Source organism: Myxocyprinus asiaticus, chromosome 6 (assembly GCF_019703515.2).
Source record: "Myxocyprinus asiaticus isolate MX2 ecotype Aquarium Trade chromosome 6, UBuf_Myxa_2, whole genome shotgun sequence".
Lineage (NCBI taxonomy): Eukaryota > Metazoa > Chordata > Actinopteri > Cypriniformes > Catostomidae > Myxocyprinus > Myxocyprinus asiaticus.
This window is the reverse complement of record NC_059349.1, coordinates 37649140-37667993: the sequence shown is the minus strand read 5'-3', so window position 1 is coordinate 37667993 and position 18854 is coordinate 37649140. Positions and strand designations below refer to the sequence as shown.

At 42.2% G+C, this 18854-nt stretch overlaps 1 gene segment (V, D, J or C); it reads left to right on the top strand.

The window, feature by feature from the left end:
- The first annotated feature begins 9103 nt into the window (after positions 1-9103).
- On the top strand, positions 9104-9653 carry LOC127442722 (T cell receptor alpha variable 26-1-like). The segment is given in 2 exon segments: positions 9104-9152; positions 9280-9653. Coding segments are annotated over 2 exon segments (423 nt in total).
- The last annotated feature ends 9201 nt before the right edge of the window (positions 9654-18854 follow it).

Genomic DNA, 18854 nt, shown 5'->3' with positions numbered 1-18854 from the left:
TGAATGAAAGACATTACAAACAACATCTCTTTTTAAGAGAAAATAGGCTAATGCTTGGACTTTACACTTGTTCTCATCTTCTAATGACTTGAGAGACTTCAGAAGACATGGCAACGTTTTCGGTAAGGGAACATAGGCTGCGTCCGAAAGCAGGATAATGCTGCCTCCGAAGGCTGTATAAGGAGGTAGGAAGGGATCAAAGCACGTCCGAATCCAATGTTCGTGTCACATCCTATCTACTGAGATACCTTCATCTGTTTGATTTTTGAAGGCAGCATAGATGTATCATTTGCTGCCTATGAAATCCCACAATACTGTGCGTGCGGATCCAGGGCAGTTGAGCTGAAGAAAATAAAATGGCGGGCGAAGAGGCAGTTAATAGCCAGTTTGTGAATAAATGTACATTTTTCCCACTTTTAATTTCATTTCTAGTGAGAAATTAGTATTGTAGTTATGAAATATATACTTGGTTTTCGCCATAAACCTCTCTAGATTATTAGACCACTGTGGATCGGTTGAATGAAGTAGATGCGTTACCTTTAGTGGACACCAGATGGTGATAATCAGTTGCTTGTATCCTAGCAACAATGTGAAGTTATGCTGCCTGAGTAGCCTGTCCAAAACCAGTTTCTGGAGGTACCATCATACGCAAACACTGTCTGTTGAGTCATTGACTGACAGGGCAGCGAGGCAACAAGACAGCTGCCTTTGGTTTGGGACGCAGCCATAGTGAACAATGATGCTCCCTGGTTTTTACGGTGCATAGTGGGATTTTTTAGGGAGGGAACGTTTCAGTGCTCTGTAAAGATTTTGTGATTTGAGACAGCCCTTAAAATGGCCAACTCACTGATCAGTGCCCTGACTACTGAACTAGGGAGCTGATTGAGACACCCATTGTTTTCAAAAACTTTTTCAAACACTCACCCTGCCTGCTATTGATTTAGTCCTGACCCAAACTCACAACATTGGTTGAGTCGATGTTGTTGCATCATGATCCCATGGGAAGTTGGCATGTTGTTTCCGAGAGTTCCGGATAGGCCACATCATGCCAACTTACTGACAAATGGCATCTCACATCAGACTTTCTTGAATCAGCTTCAGCATATTTCTCTTCTCTTGTGGCGCAACCTGAAGCTTGTTGCGTCAGCAGCGCAGGAGAGCTAGATCAAAGTCTTTCTAGCAAGTCAGTCCACTGTCGGCCATCTTTGGAATGCTCTTGGGAGGCTGTTTCCAGTCATGCCAGTGTAGCTCTTATCTACTCGAATGGAGAAAGACCAAAACCTCAAAAACGTCTCGGTTACTATTGTAACCACTGTTCCCTGATGGAGGGAACAAGACGTTGTGTCGATGTAGTGACACTAGGGGTCACTCCAGGGAGTCCCAAACACCTCCAATCTTTGAGAAAAGGCCAATGAGAGGAAGAGGCACAGTGGTAGGTCCTCCTGGAAGGGGAGGAGCTCTACAAACACAGTTACTGGGGGCAGAGAGGGCTCTGCCCAAGGGAGATGCGGGTCTGCCGACAGGGAGACTGTACCGTGGAAAATACATCACAGGGGGTTACCGGAGTAACCGGCACCTGTGGAGCACCTCTCCCAGTACAGGGCATATTAGTACCCATAGTGGGTCCGGCTGCGAATTCCTCCACCGAATTCGTGAGCCACAGGGCTAGGGAGGAAGGACATCCAGGGTTCACGGTTTGTGAAATTGCATGGGAGAAGAAGCGCACGTCTTCGCCTCATGGAGGGGAAAGGCGCTATACACAAGCAATACACCCGGTCAGCTGTTCCGTATTACCAAACTTACCTGTCCGTACCTTACAAAACATGGGATGAAACTGGCTCAACCTGGAGATTGTAATATCTTCAAAGGTATTGGGTGTCGCCCAGCCCGCTGCTCTGCAGATGTCTGCTAGAGAGGTGCCATTGGCCAGTGCCCACAAGGATGCCAGACTCCTTGTAGAGTGTGCTCATATTCCCAAATGGGCGGGCATGGCCTGGGCCTGGAAAGCCAGAGCGATGGCATCCACGATCCAGTGGGCAAGCCTCTGTTTGGAGACAGCATTCCCTTTCCGCTGTCCGCCAAAGCAGACAAAGAGCTGCTCAGAGCATCTAGAGCTCTGCGTGCGATCCAAATAGATGCGCAAAGCACACAATGGACACAGCAACGATAAGGCTGGGTCTGCCTCCTCCAGGGGGAGCTTCGCTTGCAGGCTCACCACCTGACCCCTAAGGGGTCGTGGGAACCTTGGGCACATAGCCCGGTCAGGGTCTCAAGACCACGTGAGAACACTCTGGACCGAACTCCAGGCAGGTGTCGCTGCCAGAGGATGCCTGCAGGTCCCGAACCCTCTTGATGGATTTCGTGAGTGCAGTCAGGAGGGCCATCTTCAAAGAGAGGGCTTTCAGCTCAACTGACTCTAGTGGCTCAAGCAGGGCTCTCCGAAGGCCCAAAAGGACCACGGAGAGACTCTGGGGGAAAGAGGCATAGCCTAGGAAGATTCAGCCTCCTGGCGCCTTTCAGGAACCTGATAATCAGGTCGTGCTTCCCCAAGGACTTACTGTCCGCCACATCGTGATGCACCGCTATGGCGGCCACATACACCTTCAAGGTGGAGGGGGACATCCGCCCCTCCAGCCTCTCCTGCATGGAGGGAAGCACTGACCGACTGCGCATCTCTGGGGCCTTCGCCTCGGGAAGAACACCAATTTGCAAATGAATGCCTCATAGAGGGAGCCTTGGCCTGAGTGACCACTGCCAGTGAAAAGCCACTTAAAATCTTCCGTGTCCTGTCCAGGGCTTGCCAGAGATAGAGATTCCAGAGGTCTGGGCGCAAGTGCCAGATGGTGCCCTGTCCCTGAGAGATGAGGTCCTGCCTCAGGGGAATCTGCCAGGGAGGGGCTGTCGTGAGGAGCGTGAGATCCGAGAACCAAGTCTGAGTGGGCCATTATGGCGCCACGAGGGTGACCTGTTCCTCGTCCTCCCTGACCTTGCACAAAGTCTGTGCAAGCCGGCTCACTGGGGGGGCACACATTTGCGCAGCCTCCGGGGCAAGCTGTGTGCCAGCACGTATATGCCGAGGGGAGCCCCCGTCAGAGAATACCAGAGCGGGCAGTGGGAGGATTACCTGGAAGCAAAAAGGTCTACCTGTGCTTCGCCGAATCAACTCCAAAACAGCTGGCCTACCTGGGGGTGGAGTCTCAACTCTTCCCTGAGCATCACCTGCCGTGACTGCGCATCTGCTGTATGGTTTGGGCTGCCTGGGATGTGAGTGGTCCGCAGCGACCTCAGTCGATGCTGACTCCGGAGGAGGAGACAGTGGGCGAGTTGTGGCAACCGCCTTGGCGGTTTATATATACGCCACCATCGCCATGTTGTCTGGCCAGACCAACACGCTCTTGCCCTGGATCAATGGAAAAAGCCTCCGCAGGGCGAGCAGTACCGCCAACAACACGAGGCTGTTAATCTGCCAACACAGTCGTGGTCCTGTCCAGGAGCCAGCAGCTGCATGCCTGTTGCACACGGTGCCCCAGCCTAACTTGGAGGCATCTGTCATAACCACGACGCGCCTGGACGCTTGCTGTAAGGGAACCCCTGCCCGTGACAATGCAAGGTCTGTCCAAGGGCTGAAAAAGTGGCAGCAGATCGGCGTGATGACCACACGATGTGTGCCACGGTGCCATGCCCATCTCATGACTCTGAAGCCAGTGCTGGAGCGGTCTCATGTGCATGAACACAAGCGGTGCGGCCATCGCCGAGGACGTCATATGCCCCAGGAGCCTCTGAAACTGTTTCAGTGGAACCACTGCTCTCCGCCTGAATGACTTCAGGCAGTTCAGCACCGACTGCGTGCACTCGTTCGTGAGGCGCGCTATCATGGAGACTGAGTCTAACTCCTTCCCGAGAAAAGAGATGCTCTGAACCGGGGAGAGCTTGCTCTTTTCCCAGTTGACCCAAAGCCCTAAACGGCTGAGGTGCCTGAGCACCAGGTCCCTGTGTGCACACAACAGGTCTCGAGAGTGAGCTAGAATCAGCCAGTCATCGAGGTAGTTGAGTATGCGGACGGCCACTTCCCTTAACGGGGCAAGAGCTGCCTCTGCGACCTTTGTGAAGACGCAAGGGGACAGGGACAGGCCAAAGGTGAGGACCTTGTACTGATACGCCCGGCCGTCGAAAGCAAACCGTAGGAAGGGTCTGTGACAATATAAAACCAAGATGTGAAAGTACGCATCCTTCAGGTCTACCGCTGCAAGCCAATCTTGATGCCAGATGCATGCCAAAAAATGCGCTTCTGTGTCAGCATCTTGAACGGGAGTCTGTATAAGGCCCGGTTCAAAACTCGCAGGTCCAAGATTGGACGCAACCCACCACCTTTCTTTGGCACGATGAAGTAAGAGCTGTAAAACCCTTTCCTCATCTCGGCTGGAGGGACAGGCTCTATCATGCCCTTGCGCAGAAGGGTCGCGATCTCCGCACACAGGGTGGCGGCGTTCTCACCCTGCACCAAGGTGAAGCGGACGCTGCTGAACTGGGGCAGGCACCTGGCGAACTGAATCGCGTAGCCAAGCCGGATGATCCTGGCCAGACATCGCGACAGGTTGGAAAGCGCTAACCACACGTCCAAGCTCCAGGCGAGGGGCACTAAGGGGAAAATCATGTCTAATGTACCTGTGGGTGGGGCCTCATGGTGGGGGGAGCAGGGGACACCACGTCGAGGAGACTTGCTTCATCTCGTACTCGTGGCTGCGCTGAGGGGGCCGTCGAAGCACTAACCTTGCTCCATGTACCTGCCATCAGGGGAGGTCGGCGACGGGAGAGGAGGAACTTTTTGACCGTCCTCGTAATTCTTCACAACCGAGTGTGGTGCGGTGGGGCCCGCGAAGGCGGGAGGCCCGCATTCGCGACGTCCAAGTGGCAGGTGCTCGGTGTCCGGTCGCCGTGATAACGGTGGTCGTAAACACCGACCATTTGACCCAAGAAGTGAGGAAACCACTCTTTTTTAAAAATGTGGGTACCGCAGCCTGTTTGGGGTGCGGCGAACCTAAAACAAAAGGGAACACAAGATTTACCTCCCGGCCCTCCACCGGGGGAGGTAACAATGGACATCTCCCTCCCTGGGTCGTCCGTCTCAGGGGCGCTTAGGAGCCTTCCGGGTCCTTGCGCCTGGTCGTGAGGTGGGGAGCGTCAGATCGAATAGGCCGATCTGGGAGATGGGAGCGTTGAGAAAGCGAGCCTTGTCAGCATCCCTCATCTCGACAAGATTCAGCCACAGGTTGCGCTCCTGGACCACCAAGGTGGACATCGCCTGCCCGAGTGCTCGCGCCGTGACCTTCATCGGTGAGATCGGTCGCCGAGCGCAGCTACTGCATCACATTGGGATCAGGACTACCCACGTGCATCTCTTTCAGTGCCTTGGCCTGGTGTACTTGCAGGAGGGCCATGGCATGCAGGGCATAGGTGGCCTGTCCAGCGGCACTGTAGGATTTTGTTGCCAGGGATGACATAGTCCTACAGGTCCTGGAGGGGAGCACCGGACAATCCCGCCAGGTGGCGGCATTTTGCGGGCAGAGATGCACCGCAACCACCTTATCCACTTGAGGGATCTCCGCGTACCCGTGGGCCACCACGCCGTCGAGGGTAGTGAGAGCGGACGAGCTGGGAAGTCGAGTTCGGGCAGAAAAAGGTGCCCTCCAGGACCTTGTCTCAGGGGAGGGTGGAGAGTTCCAGTCCAACCCGACACTCGCGGCGGCCCGGGCAAGCATGGCGGTCAGCTCTGCGTCGGCCTCAGTCTGGGTGGTCAGACCCAAAGGTGGCAGCCCAGTCGTGTCATCGGCATCCGACATCGCCAGTGCTCTCTCCGACGCAGCGATCAAGGACTCATCCTGCTCACAAGCCCCGAGAGAGATGTTAGGCTGGCCGTGAGGTGAGCTGGTCTCATCTCGGAACTTGATGGGGGCAGACGAGCGTGCTGGGGAACGGGAGGTCCACGGGGAATTACCCTGCGAGACCACGGCCATTGAAATCCCCAAATCGCCTCCAGTGCCAGCCGGGCCGGCCCCGTACCCGTAGGTAGAAGGTGCAGCGCAGGGGCGGCTGGAATGGCTTTCCCTTGGAGGGAGGAAAGCCGTGACCGCAACGTTGCCATGGTCATGTTCTCGCAATGAGAACACGAACCAGCCACGAATGCTGCCTCAGTGTGAGTGCGGCCCAGACACAAAAGGCAGTGCCCGTGGCAGTCGGAGGCAGAGAGATAACAACCGCATCCAGGAATCACACAAAAACGGAAAGGCATCTTTAAAAATACGCATCTTTAAAAAGACGTTCACGTCAATGTGTTGCTCAGATAGAGGAAAATATACTCTTTGCAGAAATATATACTCTCTCAGTAGCACTGTCGAAATGCCCAGGGGCGTAGTCTGCACTAAGTGTGCAGAAGGAGCGAAAGCCACTGAAATGCACCGTATATCCAACAGCATATGCTTCTATCTAAGGTGAATGGACCGGCAGTGGAATTCAGCTCGCTGACACACAACCGCTCGGCTCCGAAGAAAAAATCTGAATGAGTGGTTGTGAACCAGCTCCTTTTATACCCGTATGTCCGGGGGAGTGGCATGCAAATTCCAATCGCCAATTCTCATTGGCCTTTTCTCAAAGATTGGAGGTGTTTGGGGCTCCCAGGAGCAACCCCTAGTGTCACTACATCGACACAATGTCGAGTGAGTGACAGAAGGGGAACGGTTGGTCAAGATTATGATCAAAGAACATTTTTCAAATCAGCAATAAAATTTGACAATACTGGAATCATAAATTGTGATTCTTTACCTCATTGTACACTAAAAAACGCCATTTCCCCGGCTTGTATAGCTAATGCGCATGCGCATTCTAGAGTTGATTGACAGCTGATGTGTCTCTAAAGGTTTATTGGCTTTTTTAACTGTAAGGCGGGACATCCTTTCTTCATCCACTGACAGTTGGGCACTCAGAGCTCCTTGGTTGAGCGTTCCAATTTCTCCCATTCATTTTAATAGAAGTGGCCCATCTCTGCTAAATAATCTCTGCCTAGATTCAAATCCCATGATGAAACCAGAAACTAACTGTGTTTGCATAATCAGTGAGGAGCGGGATTTGGAGGTGGCATTTTTCCCTCTAACATTACATTTTCACTCCATTAATGATTAGGTTTAGGATTTTTGCTGTGAGGTGCAGTTTATTAAATATGCACTCCTCTTCACTGTATTACCACTGTTGCCAATTTAGCGACTTTGTCACTAGATTTAGTGGCTTGTTGACACCTCCTAGTGAGTTAAAGACCCAGCGACAATTTTAGTGACTTTTGTAGTCTTCTTTAGCTCATTTTTCCACATCTGGGACAGAAAAAAAACACTAGCTCTATCGTGAACGACGTCTCATGAATTTTTATCGGTGTTCTAGCGCCCCCATACGTTTCAAGAAATATAATTGACCTGCATGCCATCAGCGGTTGGATTTATGTGTAAATGGATGTTCTATCCACAGTTTTCCTGAGCAACCACTGGGCGGCGCCATGATGATTCTAATTGCCTGTTTTCTATATCTGGTCTCGAGACGCCAATACAAAACGAGCAGTCCAGAGGAGAACAACAGCCATTTAAGTGTTACTTGGAGAAAAAAATAATAATTTCAGGCTCTTGTGCAGTTGTTGGCTGTCATAACAACTCAGATTAATTAATGATGTCAACGTAAATAAACTTGAACCATTGCTTCATGTCATACACACTCGGGTGAGGCACTGTCTTTAAAAAAAAAAAAAAAAAAACATTTTTATAAATGTAATATCTTACACACTACACAACCCACTAAGAATTTACACCAATGCGAGTGAAAACACTGGAGACCGTAAATTGAAAACAGTCAAAACATGGAACACTTCCGCGTTCAGGAAAAAAGGTGGATAAATTGAATGACAAACAGATGCATTCTTATAGCACCACAGAGACAGTTTTTGAGGAAAACAACCTACAAATTGCTTTTAGTTGTCTTTGTGTATTAAGCTGTAATAGGAGAAATTGAGTTCAGCTTGAACTCACATAATGAAATCCTGAAGAAATCATTGTCCCAATATGCTGATTATTGCTCTAGCAAGAGAAGAAAAAAATACTGTACATACAAGTCATAATTTCTGAACAGGGTCTAAATAAATGGTTTGATTTTACAAGTGATTGGTAATATGAAGGTATGCAACATATCCAGGAATGGCTAAGAGTATAGACATCTGAGGATACATTATTGAACTTGACATAAACTCAGCAATTAATTATTTAAGCAGTTGTGCAACCATGAACATGTCTGTATGTACAATGTTACTCAGTCCATTTGTTCTGATCTTTGCCAAAGAATGTAAATATTGTGTGACTTAACCTATTTCAAAATGGAAAGCATATTTCTTCAGAAACAATCCTTTAGTCTTACATTTATTTACTCTGTTTTCAAGAACTCAATCTGTGTTCAGCATTACCAATTAAATGTCAAAATAAATACATATTTGTTTTGGTACCTTATTAGAAGTAAACATGAAGTAATAAAAGTATAAGAGGTAAATTATTAGGAGTCATATTAAAAACATACTGTAATAAAACCCTGTAATAAACTGTTATTTGATTCTGAAGGGTAAAATGGATTCATTGACACAAAAACTGTTGATTGAAAAATCACTCTTATATTGATATCACTGAGAGAAATTATGATAATATTGGCCAATTTTTTGTATAATATTAACAACTAAAATGACCATAGATTCGTTTAGTATGCCCAAATTATAACTGTAGTTGCATTTAAAAGCAAGTCTAAGGTATTGCAAAATGTTTAGTCCTCAACTTTTGCAGAGTGATGTTCTATATGCATTACTTTATAGGAAACATTAACATCATCAAAAAAAGCAGATTGAATGTAAGGCTTCTACTTTTCCACTAGAGGGTGATAGTGTGCTGATCAGGATGGTGATAATATTACCACCTACATTTAAAGTGAATCTGAAATGTCTCCATCATGAACCTTCTCTGCCATGAGAGATAGAGAGGCTGTTGATAGTCTGGGACAACTTTTGTCATAGCTGAGCAGCTCAGTGATGATGTCACACTGGCAAAGGGCTTTACTCATCTGTATTGCGTTCTGCTTAGGTAAGATAATCTTCGTTACTTCACTTAAAACAATTAAATCCTGTAAACACATTAACTGTAATACAACTGTTTTTCAATTATGTACTTGAGTATTTTTGTTGTTGTTGTTGTTTTGTGTTGTTTTCAGTGATCAGAGCTAAAGACACTGTCCATCAGTCAGAAAGCATGATAAGCTCTGATGGCAGAATGATGACCCTTAACTGCACGTATACCTCTACTGATGCTAACCCGTATCTGTTCTGGTACATCCAACGAGGAAAGGAATCCCCCAAATACATACTGAGAAAGGACAAGTACACTGAAGAGAACAGCAAAGAGTTCACGGATAGATTTAATGCCAGTCTCATCACAACAGATGCAACAAAAACCTTTCCTCTGACAATTCAAAACCTCCATGTGACTGACTCTGCTGTGTACTACTGTGCTCTGAGGCCCACACTGATCATAAGAGGCTCTGCTGTCATACAAAAACCTGGAGTTTTGGGAAAGCAAAAGAGCTGAGATTATAATGATATATGCAGTAGGCTACTATGCAAAATACAGCATAGCTAAAAGATAAAATCAAGCAGACAACCACACCTTTTTCTCTTAAATTATTTAGCATAACACTCCTTGTTACAAAATGTAATTTACCCTACAAATGTTCCTTCCCTTCCCAGACAGTTTCTTTCCCACTTTTGTAAAAAATAAATAAAATAAATAAATAAATAAATAAATAATGTGTAGCACCAACTGCTATTGTGTGTTCATATTGCTTGAAATGCAGCAGTTATGAAATTATATTATGTATGTAACAACAGAAATGAAATTCAAACAATAAAAAGTCAAAAAAGATCAAAATTGCCTATAATGCATCACCTGTAACATTTTATTGTTGATAATTAATGACAATATGATGCTTTGACGTTAGTGTCAATAATAATAGACTTCATTTCACTGTGTAAAGAGGAGGAGCTTAGCAAAGTTCTATAGCACAGAATGGAGCATTGACCGAACATTACACAACCCTCTGCAGAGCAGATTATCTTTAACTTCTTCAATCCTGTTTAGTGTATTATCATGTTGATCTGCATAATAATTTTATTGTCATCAACTGACAGTAAGGGACTGCACAGAAACAACAAACAAAGAATTTTTATTTGAATTTGAAAAATGCCAAGATGTTTGAAACAGAACAGAAATAATATTACAGGGGTTAAAAGTGGTCTGCTGATTGGTTAGTAATGTATCTGGTCTATTTGTGGTCACATGGTCAAGCAAAGGATAAAACAGGATTGCGGCTTATGTTCTGGGCTCTTTATATTTTTACATATTTCTATTTGTAACAATTACATCTAAATTGTAACCATCTGATTTAACCTTGTAAGACTTTACTGTTATTAAACATTTCCTTTTTAATCCATGTCCAGTTTAATTTGACTGTGTAACTTATATTAAGCTTAAACTATAAACTTAAAGGTACACTCTGTAATTCTAATCCAATACACTTTTTGTCAAATTCTGCAAATATCTCCTCACAGTCTGCTAGCTGTCTGTTCTGTGGGTGGGCTGAAAAAAAATCTAGTATTTGTACACAGCCCTGGCTCTGTAAATGGGACAAAAACAAACTGGATCGGACCTATCCACACAACACTACTCCAGCCAATCAGCAACAGTTCTTGCACGTGCACAGGATGGGAGGTGGGGGCAGGGCAAGAGGGAAATTCATTAGAAGAGTAATGGCAAATCTGGCTGATGCAAACTTTCTAAACTCCAAGGAGGACAAATGGCTGAGAAACAGACCAAGAGAAAAAGGTCAGACGAATATAAACTAAAAAAGAAGGATTATGATAAGTTGAGGGTGGAGCTTCCAAAGGAGCACTGAAGGGCGGGGTGTGTTTGTTTTGGCAGTTGATTTCGAATATCAACAGTGTTTCTCAGGAATCGAGTGCACCTTTAACTGCTACATATTGCATTACAATAAGGTCATAGTATGGTTCTAAACAACGCTCTCCTACATTATTAACTATTCTAACTGCGCTTCTTTCCATTGTTGTTATAAGTAACAGAAGGTTGTAATAGATAAGAAATGTACAGTTTTATTCCATCTTTCTGTTAACATTTCTTCAGCCATATTGGCTTGAACCACTGTAGTTGAAAACCCCACCAAAACATATTAGAACTCTCGGAAACAACATGCCGACTTCCCGTGTGAACATGTTGATTAAATAATCAGCCTGAACATATCAGGTGATCTCTCTGTTAGTTGGCAATTTCACTAATTAAGTTAAATAAATTTGCTAATGTAGGCTATTTATTCCACATTAAATCATTTGTATCATCAAATTCAGTGATGACCAACAATGATCACTTTTTACTCCTACATTTACATTTATGCATTTGGCAGACGCTTTTATCCAAAGCAACTTACAGTGCACTTATTACAGGGACAATCCCCCTGGTGCAACCTGGAGTTAAGGTGCCTTGCTCAAGGACACAATGGTGATGGCTGTGGGGATTGAACCAGCAACCTTCTGATTACCAGTTATGTGCTTTAGCCCACTACGCCACCACCACTCCTAAAATAAACCTTTTTCTTTAGGAAATATTTTGTTCAATTGGAAATATTATGATTTTGTAAAATGAAAAATGTATTACTGCAGTCTTTTTGTCTTACAGTAGCACTTACATAAAAATATTTAAGTTTAAATATGGAAATGAGGACAGGAATACCTCATTTCCTCCAGAGAGCAGGAACGAATTCACATATTCTCAACATGTGAAAAACACAGAGCTACAGCTCATAGTACCATAACCAATAAAGAACTTATCTGATCTTATTCAAATGCATGGAAACCTTCTAATGTTACTCACAGTATTGGATGCATTCTTCCACAAAGATGCTGTATATGGACGGTTCCAAAGCAGAAAATTACCTGGAACTTTATTGAAATGTCAGTTACTGTAAATCCTGTACTGTCACACTGAGCTGCCCATATGATACAAACTTTGAATATGCTTTGCTCCATTGACCTAGATCTATCCCAGCTGCAGCATCCATTATCTATCTATTTTGTTAATTCACAAGAGGTATTTGAGAACCTGAAAATATTAAGAGGAGACATCTTTTAGAACTGTAATAGGGATACACAGATCTGTCATAAGGAAAGAGTGAAATCAGTCAAATGTTTCTCTCTCAACAATGGCAAAATGGGCAATAATTGCTCTTTTCTTCACAGGCAGCACACAGTTTTGGTCAGAACTGTAACACTTTTTGTACCTGTTTGATTATGCAATATATGACAATGATTGATAGCCCCAGTTTGCAGGTGACAAGTCAAAGTTGAACATCCAACAAGAGAAATGACTTCAGCTGAGGGAGCTCAATTGAATTTACTGTGCAATTACACCATTATAAGTGCTGAAAATCTCCTCTGGTACAAACAGCTACCAAACAGATCACCAACATTCATTCTGAGTGAGTTTACAATTGGGAAAGGAACTACTGAGCCCACATTCAATGAGAGGTTTCACACAACACTGAACTCCACATTAAGTACAGTTCCACTCCAGAATATTCATGTGTCTGACTCTGCTGTGTACTACTATGCTCTGACACTTACTGTGAATAAAAAACATTCAACACTCATACAAAAATATCAGTGCTAAACCCCATGTTTTGTATCTTGTTGGGGGGAAAAATTAGACTGATTTTTATTTTTATTTTTTTATATTTTTTTTACCTTTTATTCATCATAGCTTATATAGATTTTGTAGGTTTGGATTCATTTATTGTCTCTTTGTTATATATTAAGAAGCATTTTCAACTAGTAAATTACTGTAAAATAATACATTTATTTCATATTTTGTTTATTATATTTTTGATATTTAATGTTATGTTTTTGCATAATAACTCTAGCTACCCAAAAGAGCATAGAATAAAGTTATACATACATACAAAGCTTAAGATAAATGTATCGAGCCCCACATGACTTGTGTGCATGGGTTTTGCTGGATTTAGCTTGGAAAAGCAATGGTGTGAGTGTGCATGTGAATTATATCTGAACCATTTCTAGTATTAATACCATTAACATCAACATCACAGTGCCCAAATTTGATGGAACACACCTTCAAAATACATAAAGCCACAAAATAAAAGAAACAGCAACATTTCACAGAGAGCAGGAAGTTCCTTAGTGACTCTATGACTTAATAGCTTCGACTTACCGCAACACACAGATCAGAGCTCTGAGAGCATCAACACAGAACTGCCTTCATCTTTTTTTTAAAACATGGACAGACAACTCAGTCTGATTTTAATTATATCTTATGGTAAGCAACAACACCTTTTATTCCAGTATACAAGTTAAAAGATTATTCATTGTGTCAATTATATGTTTATTTATTTGAACAAGTCTTTAATGTAAGACAATTTTTATTTTTGCAGGTGTAATGGCTGTGGACCAGATTGGGCCAAACAAGGATACAAATATCATCAGCAGAGAAGGAGAATCTGTGACACTGAGTTGCTCATATGACACAAGCAGCAGTAATGCTGATCTTTACTGGTACAGACAGTATCCTAACAAAGAACCTCAGTATTTAATATGGAAAACTGCATCAGGCAGTGGGAGTGGAACACCATCTGATCCTCGGTTTCAGTCGACTACATCCCCAACATCCACTGAATTCATGATTAATGGTGTAACTCTGTCAGATTCAGCTCTCTATTATTGTGCTCTATTAGCCCAGTGATACAAAGTCTATGCGAAGCTGAACAAAAACTGATATTCCTTTTTTTTCTTCTTTTTTTTCTTTCTTTCTTTTTTTACTTTGAACCAATACCACACCCACCCCACAAACATTTATGCTCAGAGATTAAAAATAATACATGTGGCAACACCTGTGTGTGGATATTTATGAGATTATAACTTGATTAAAAAAGGGTTAAAGGAAAGTAATGAAAATGTAAAAGTGAAACAGTATTCAACCTCATGTAAATGATTTACTAATATGTTAATGTAGTGTAGTTTTAACAGCATCCTACTGAGCTCAAGAGTTATAGGTATACATTAATAATGTGTGAAACAACTTATAGGGGTGATAAGTGCAACCTAGATGTAAAATCAGAGTAAATTGTATTCTAAGTTATAAGCTTAAAACTAACTAAAGTGCATATTTAACTAAAATATGTGAAGAAACTAAAGACAAGTAACTAGAAACAGAATGAAAACCAATGAGTCAGAAAAATATGCAAAATTTTATATTTATTATTAATACTTGCAAATATATGTAAAACATATTGCAGGTAAACTTGACCAATAAGAGTCCGGATCAGCGCTGCAAATGTGATTTATCCAGTCAGCCAATCTTGCTGTAGCAGCTGACTCCATCCTAGAATTAACGCAGACAGACACAGAACAGACGAAGAAGCGAAGAGCAACGAGATGCCGATCAACTGCGCTGTTAGGAATTTATAGCAGCAAAAGTGTGAAAAATACAAAAGATTAGTTTAATCTTAAACTAAAGCTCTAGACAAAGAGAAAAAATACCTGAGAGTGAATCTTGATGTCTAATCGAGATAAAGCTGAGTGAAGTCATTTATTTCACTGTTCATCCAGATAAAACCTGGAAGAAAAGAACAAGTTTATTTAATTATCGAGGAAATCGGTAAGTTTCATCTTTTATTCTAAATATAAATGAGAATCAGAAACGTAAACTTGTTTGAATAAACTTAGTTGAGAAACTGTGTTGTGTAAATGCTACCACGAGGCATAGCATTTAGAGCTAAAGTTAATGCATGTATTGTACGTTAAGAAAGTTAAAATAATCTTCTGAAATTTTAGGAAATGTTTCTGGGAATGATTTCCTGCTTTGTGCAGGCCAGTTTTTGTAAATATGTGTTTTGTTCGAGTTGGACCACATTTTCAATGAGGATAGTGAACATTTCATCGTGGATGTTTCTGCACGAACTTTCTGGAAAGTTTGATGGCGAGTCAAAAACCCAAGAGTCTTATCTGAACTGTGAATATCTTCTGTTTGTGGATTTCTGAATAATCTTCAATTCATCTCTACTTTGAATTCATTCGACAATGAAAAGGTTGAGGTATTTGTGAGTCTGGACAGTTATTGAATGTTATTTAGTACATTTGGTAATTCAGTTGATTGATTATTGTTTGTTTAATTGCATAATTGTTTATTTGAATTGTATAGGTAATTAATAGGTAACTGTAATTTTATTTGTTTGGTTTTATTTACATTTTATTGAATTTATTTGGGAAAAGAGTTATAAAACTTTTAAATTGGGTAGCAAAATATGAAATAAAATCGTTAAAACTTTTTATTAGCTTCAAATAAACTAAATAGGCGTAATAAGATTAAATCAACAGAATTTGAAGGAAAAAACATTGAATTTAAATCTCTGTGTTTATTATATTATTTTATTTAAGATTTATTTGTTGTATTGTTTATTGTTTTATCTGTGACATTTATGTTATTCAAGTTAATCAATACAAATCAGTTATTTCACTAAAGTCAGATGTCGAGTGTGTATGTGTACCTTTTGCCTCCTTCACGTAACCTGGTTATCTTCTGATTGGCCCAACTCTTTGCCGCCCGGGTGCCATCACACGTCTTTCCCTTACTACGTGCATGCCACACGCTACATATGTACTTTCCCAGCGCATAATGTATGTGTGAATATGTATTCTATGTTTCTGAATAGATAGAAGCAAAATTAATTACTGAATTAATGACTTGCGGCACTAATAAAAATTACAAGTAATAACTGATAACAAAGCTGTTATAACACATTCAGTTCTAAAGCATTTTGATTGAATTTCCTCAACTGATCACAACCAAATTGACTTATCAGGTGTCACTTTATGCTTATGTAGCTGGATAGGCTGTCACCTCTCCATTTTTAGATTAATGATGTGATTGATTGAGTGATTGCCAATCAGTGTCACAGCCAGTCTATTTAACGGATCTTGTCCCCCACCTGGGGATGCACCTCCTTCAACCTTGCCCTCTTTCCAGTATCACATGGGTCATCTGAGCATTAGTTCCTGTTAGCTGTTTAGCTAAGTCCTCGTGGCTTGTGTTGGTCAGTGCAAGTTTGCTTGTAGTGACTCAAAGGATATTTCCCATGTGGAGAACTGTAGCCCTTGCTGTTCATTCCCAGCGAGTTTCTGTCACATAACCACTGTTGGCTGCTTTGGCGTGGTCTAATAAGCAACCTTTTCCTAGGTGGACATGCTGAAGTGTTCCTTTTGTGGCTAAAGTTGTGGGCTTCACCTTCTGTACTGGTATCCACTTCTCTTGCCGCTCATTAGTGGAAACGGACCTGTGTGACCTTTTTGTGCATGGATTTAATTACAAATCTGTGTATATTCTCTGGGTGAAATTCCCAAGGTGGCATAGTGAGATTCTTATTCTTCACTAGTTTAGAAACTCAATTACGTATATCACACTTCACGCCACTCCACTACATTTAGATTACTCTTTTTAAAAGTTTCCTTGATGACAAAGTTAGTTGCCCATGTGAGCCCCTGATTTCTTTAAAGTCATATGTATTTAATCCCATCATCTTCTTCTCATAATCCATATTGCATAAGGATTAGCTTCTCGTTTGGCACTTTACTGGAATTAATAACATAGTATTATAGTTAATTTATTCAATAACTACACAAACCGCAGGTGACACAATCCCTCAACTGACAATGCTCAGTCTGCACAACAAGTCTGCTTATCTTTAAAAAGTCAGTTGTCAAGAAATACATGAACTCAGCACAGGGTGGCAGCATCCTCCAAATCCTTGTTTTGGTGTGCCATTTGAGGTCTTGAAAATATGGAGACAATTGTGACAAGAAAACAGACAGCAACAGTAAAGAAATAGAGACACATCAGTTAGAATAAATATACTGCATTAGTTAGAAAGTTAGGGAAAATTAGTCTCTTTAACTCAACAACAGCAAAATGGGTCTTTACTACTCTAATCTTCACAGCACATAATTTTGGGAAGAACTTTCTTTCATTATTTACTGTGCAGTACACTTTAGGATCCGTTTAAGCTACTTAGTGTATGTAAATGATATATTTTCCAGTGTGCTGGGGGCAAGACAGGATTGAACAGCCTTCAGGAGAGACAAATGGATATGAAGGAGCTCATGTAACTTTAAAGTATAATTATACAACCACTTTGACAAATGCATATCTCTTCTGGTACGAACAGCTACCAAACAGATCACCAACATTCATGTTGAGTAAAAATGCTTTTGCTGAAGGAACAACTGAGCCTGAGTTTAAGAAGAGATTCTCTGTTACACTGGATTCCACATTAAAAACAGTTCAACTGACAATCCAGAATCTGCATGTATCTGCTGTGTACTACTGTGCTCTGAGGCCCACATTGACTAAACACATCCCACACTCATACAAAAACATGCTTCACCAAAATAGATAATAGTTTTCCAACTGCACCAGATCAACACTAAACTAGGTGTATTTATTTGAGAAACGTTAGTACAAGGAAAGACTATGGTCCTGCAAGGCCCCGGGGCACAAGCCTGTTTGGAGGCCCCCTCTGGTTGCAACTGTGAGTTGTAATGTTTAAATAACCAGAAATGAAACTGCAAATATGACAAAGTTGTAAATATGAGAAATAAAGTTGCATTTATGATAATAAACACACCATATGTGTAATTAATTGCAAAAGAGACAAGCAGAAAACAACATCAAAACTGATGTTCAGATGGCACTGTTAGTGCTGAGGCGGGACCAGGAACAGATAACATTTCTCAGAGCACACATTCAAGAGGCATTCATTTGTTTATATCAATTGTACTGTAAATCTGTTTATGTGTGACACCAAGAAAGCAGCATCTCACAGAAAGCCGGAAGCTACATAGTGACTTTACATCTGAAAGCTCACAGTAACAGAGCTACAGCTTAGAGGACAGACTGCAATAACAGAACTGACCTGAATGAGTAGACATGGAAAGACACCTGCTTCTAATTTTAATCCATATTTCAGGTAAAATAGGACACTTTTTTTTTTTTTTTCATTTCGACTACATGTTTGTGTACAAAAAGATCCAAGGGACAGAGATAATTTTGTGCAACTTTGTGCAAAAATATTCTTGTTTGTTGTAGGTGTAATGACTGCAGAACAGATCAACCCAAATAAAGGAACTAAAATTATAAAGAAAGAAGAGGAGAATGTGACCATGAGCTGCTCATATGACACAAGCAGCACTGGTGTTAGACTTTACTGGTACAGACAGTATCCTAACAAAGAACCTCAGTATTTAATGTGGAAAGAGGCTCGGTCATGGAGTGATACTGCAACCCCCTCTGATCCTCGGTTGCAATCAACTACATCCGAAACATCCACTGAACTCATTATTAATGGTGTAACTCTGTCAGATTCAGCTCTCTATTACTGTGCTCTAGAAGCCCAGTGATTCTAAGTATGAAACAAGCTGTACAAAAACTGAAATTTAGTTTTCACTTCGATCCCAATCCATATCAAACCCACAATCTACAATGCACATAATATGATTGCACTTGTGGCAACACCTGTGTGTGTTTACAAATTAAATTATTTTTAAGTTATTCATCCCTGAAAAACATTAGCTTATGTAACAATGATAAACTAATTTCTAGGTCACTAATTATATATAAGCACATTTGTGACATTGACAATGTTAACCCTTTTGACTA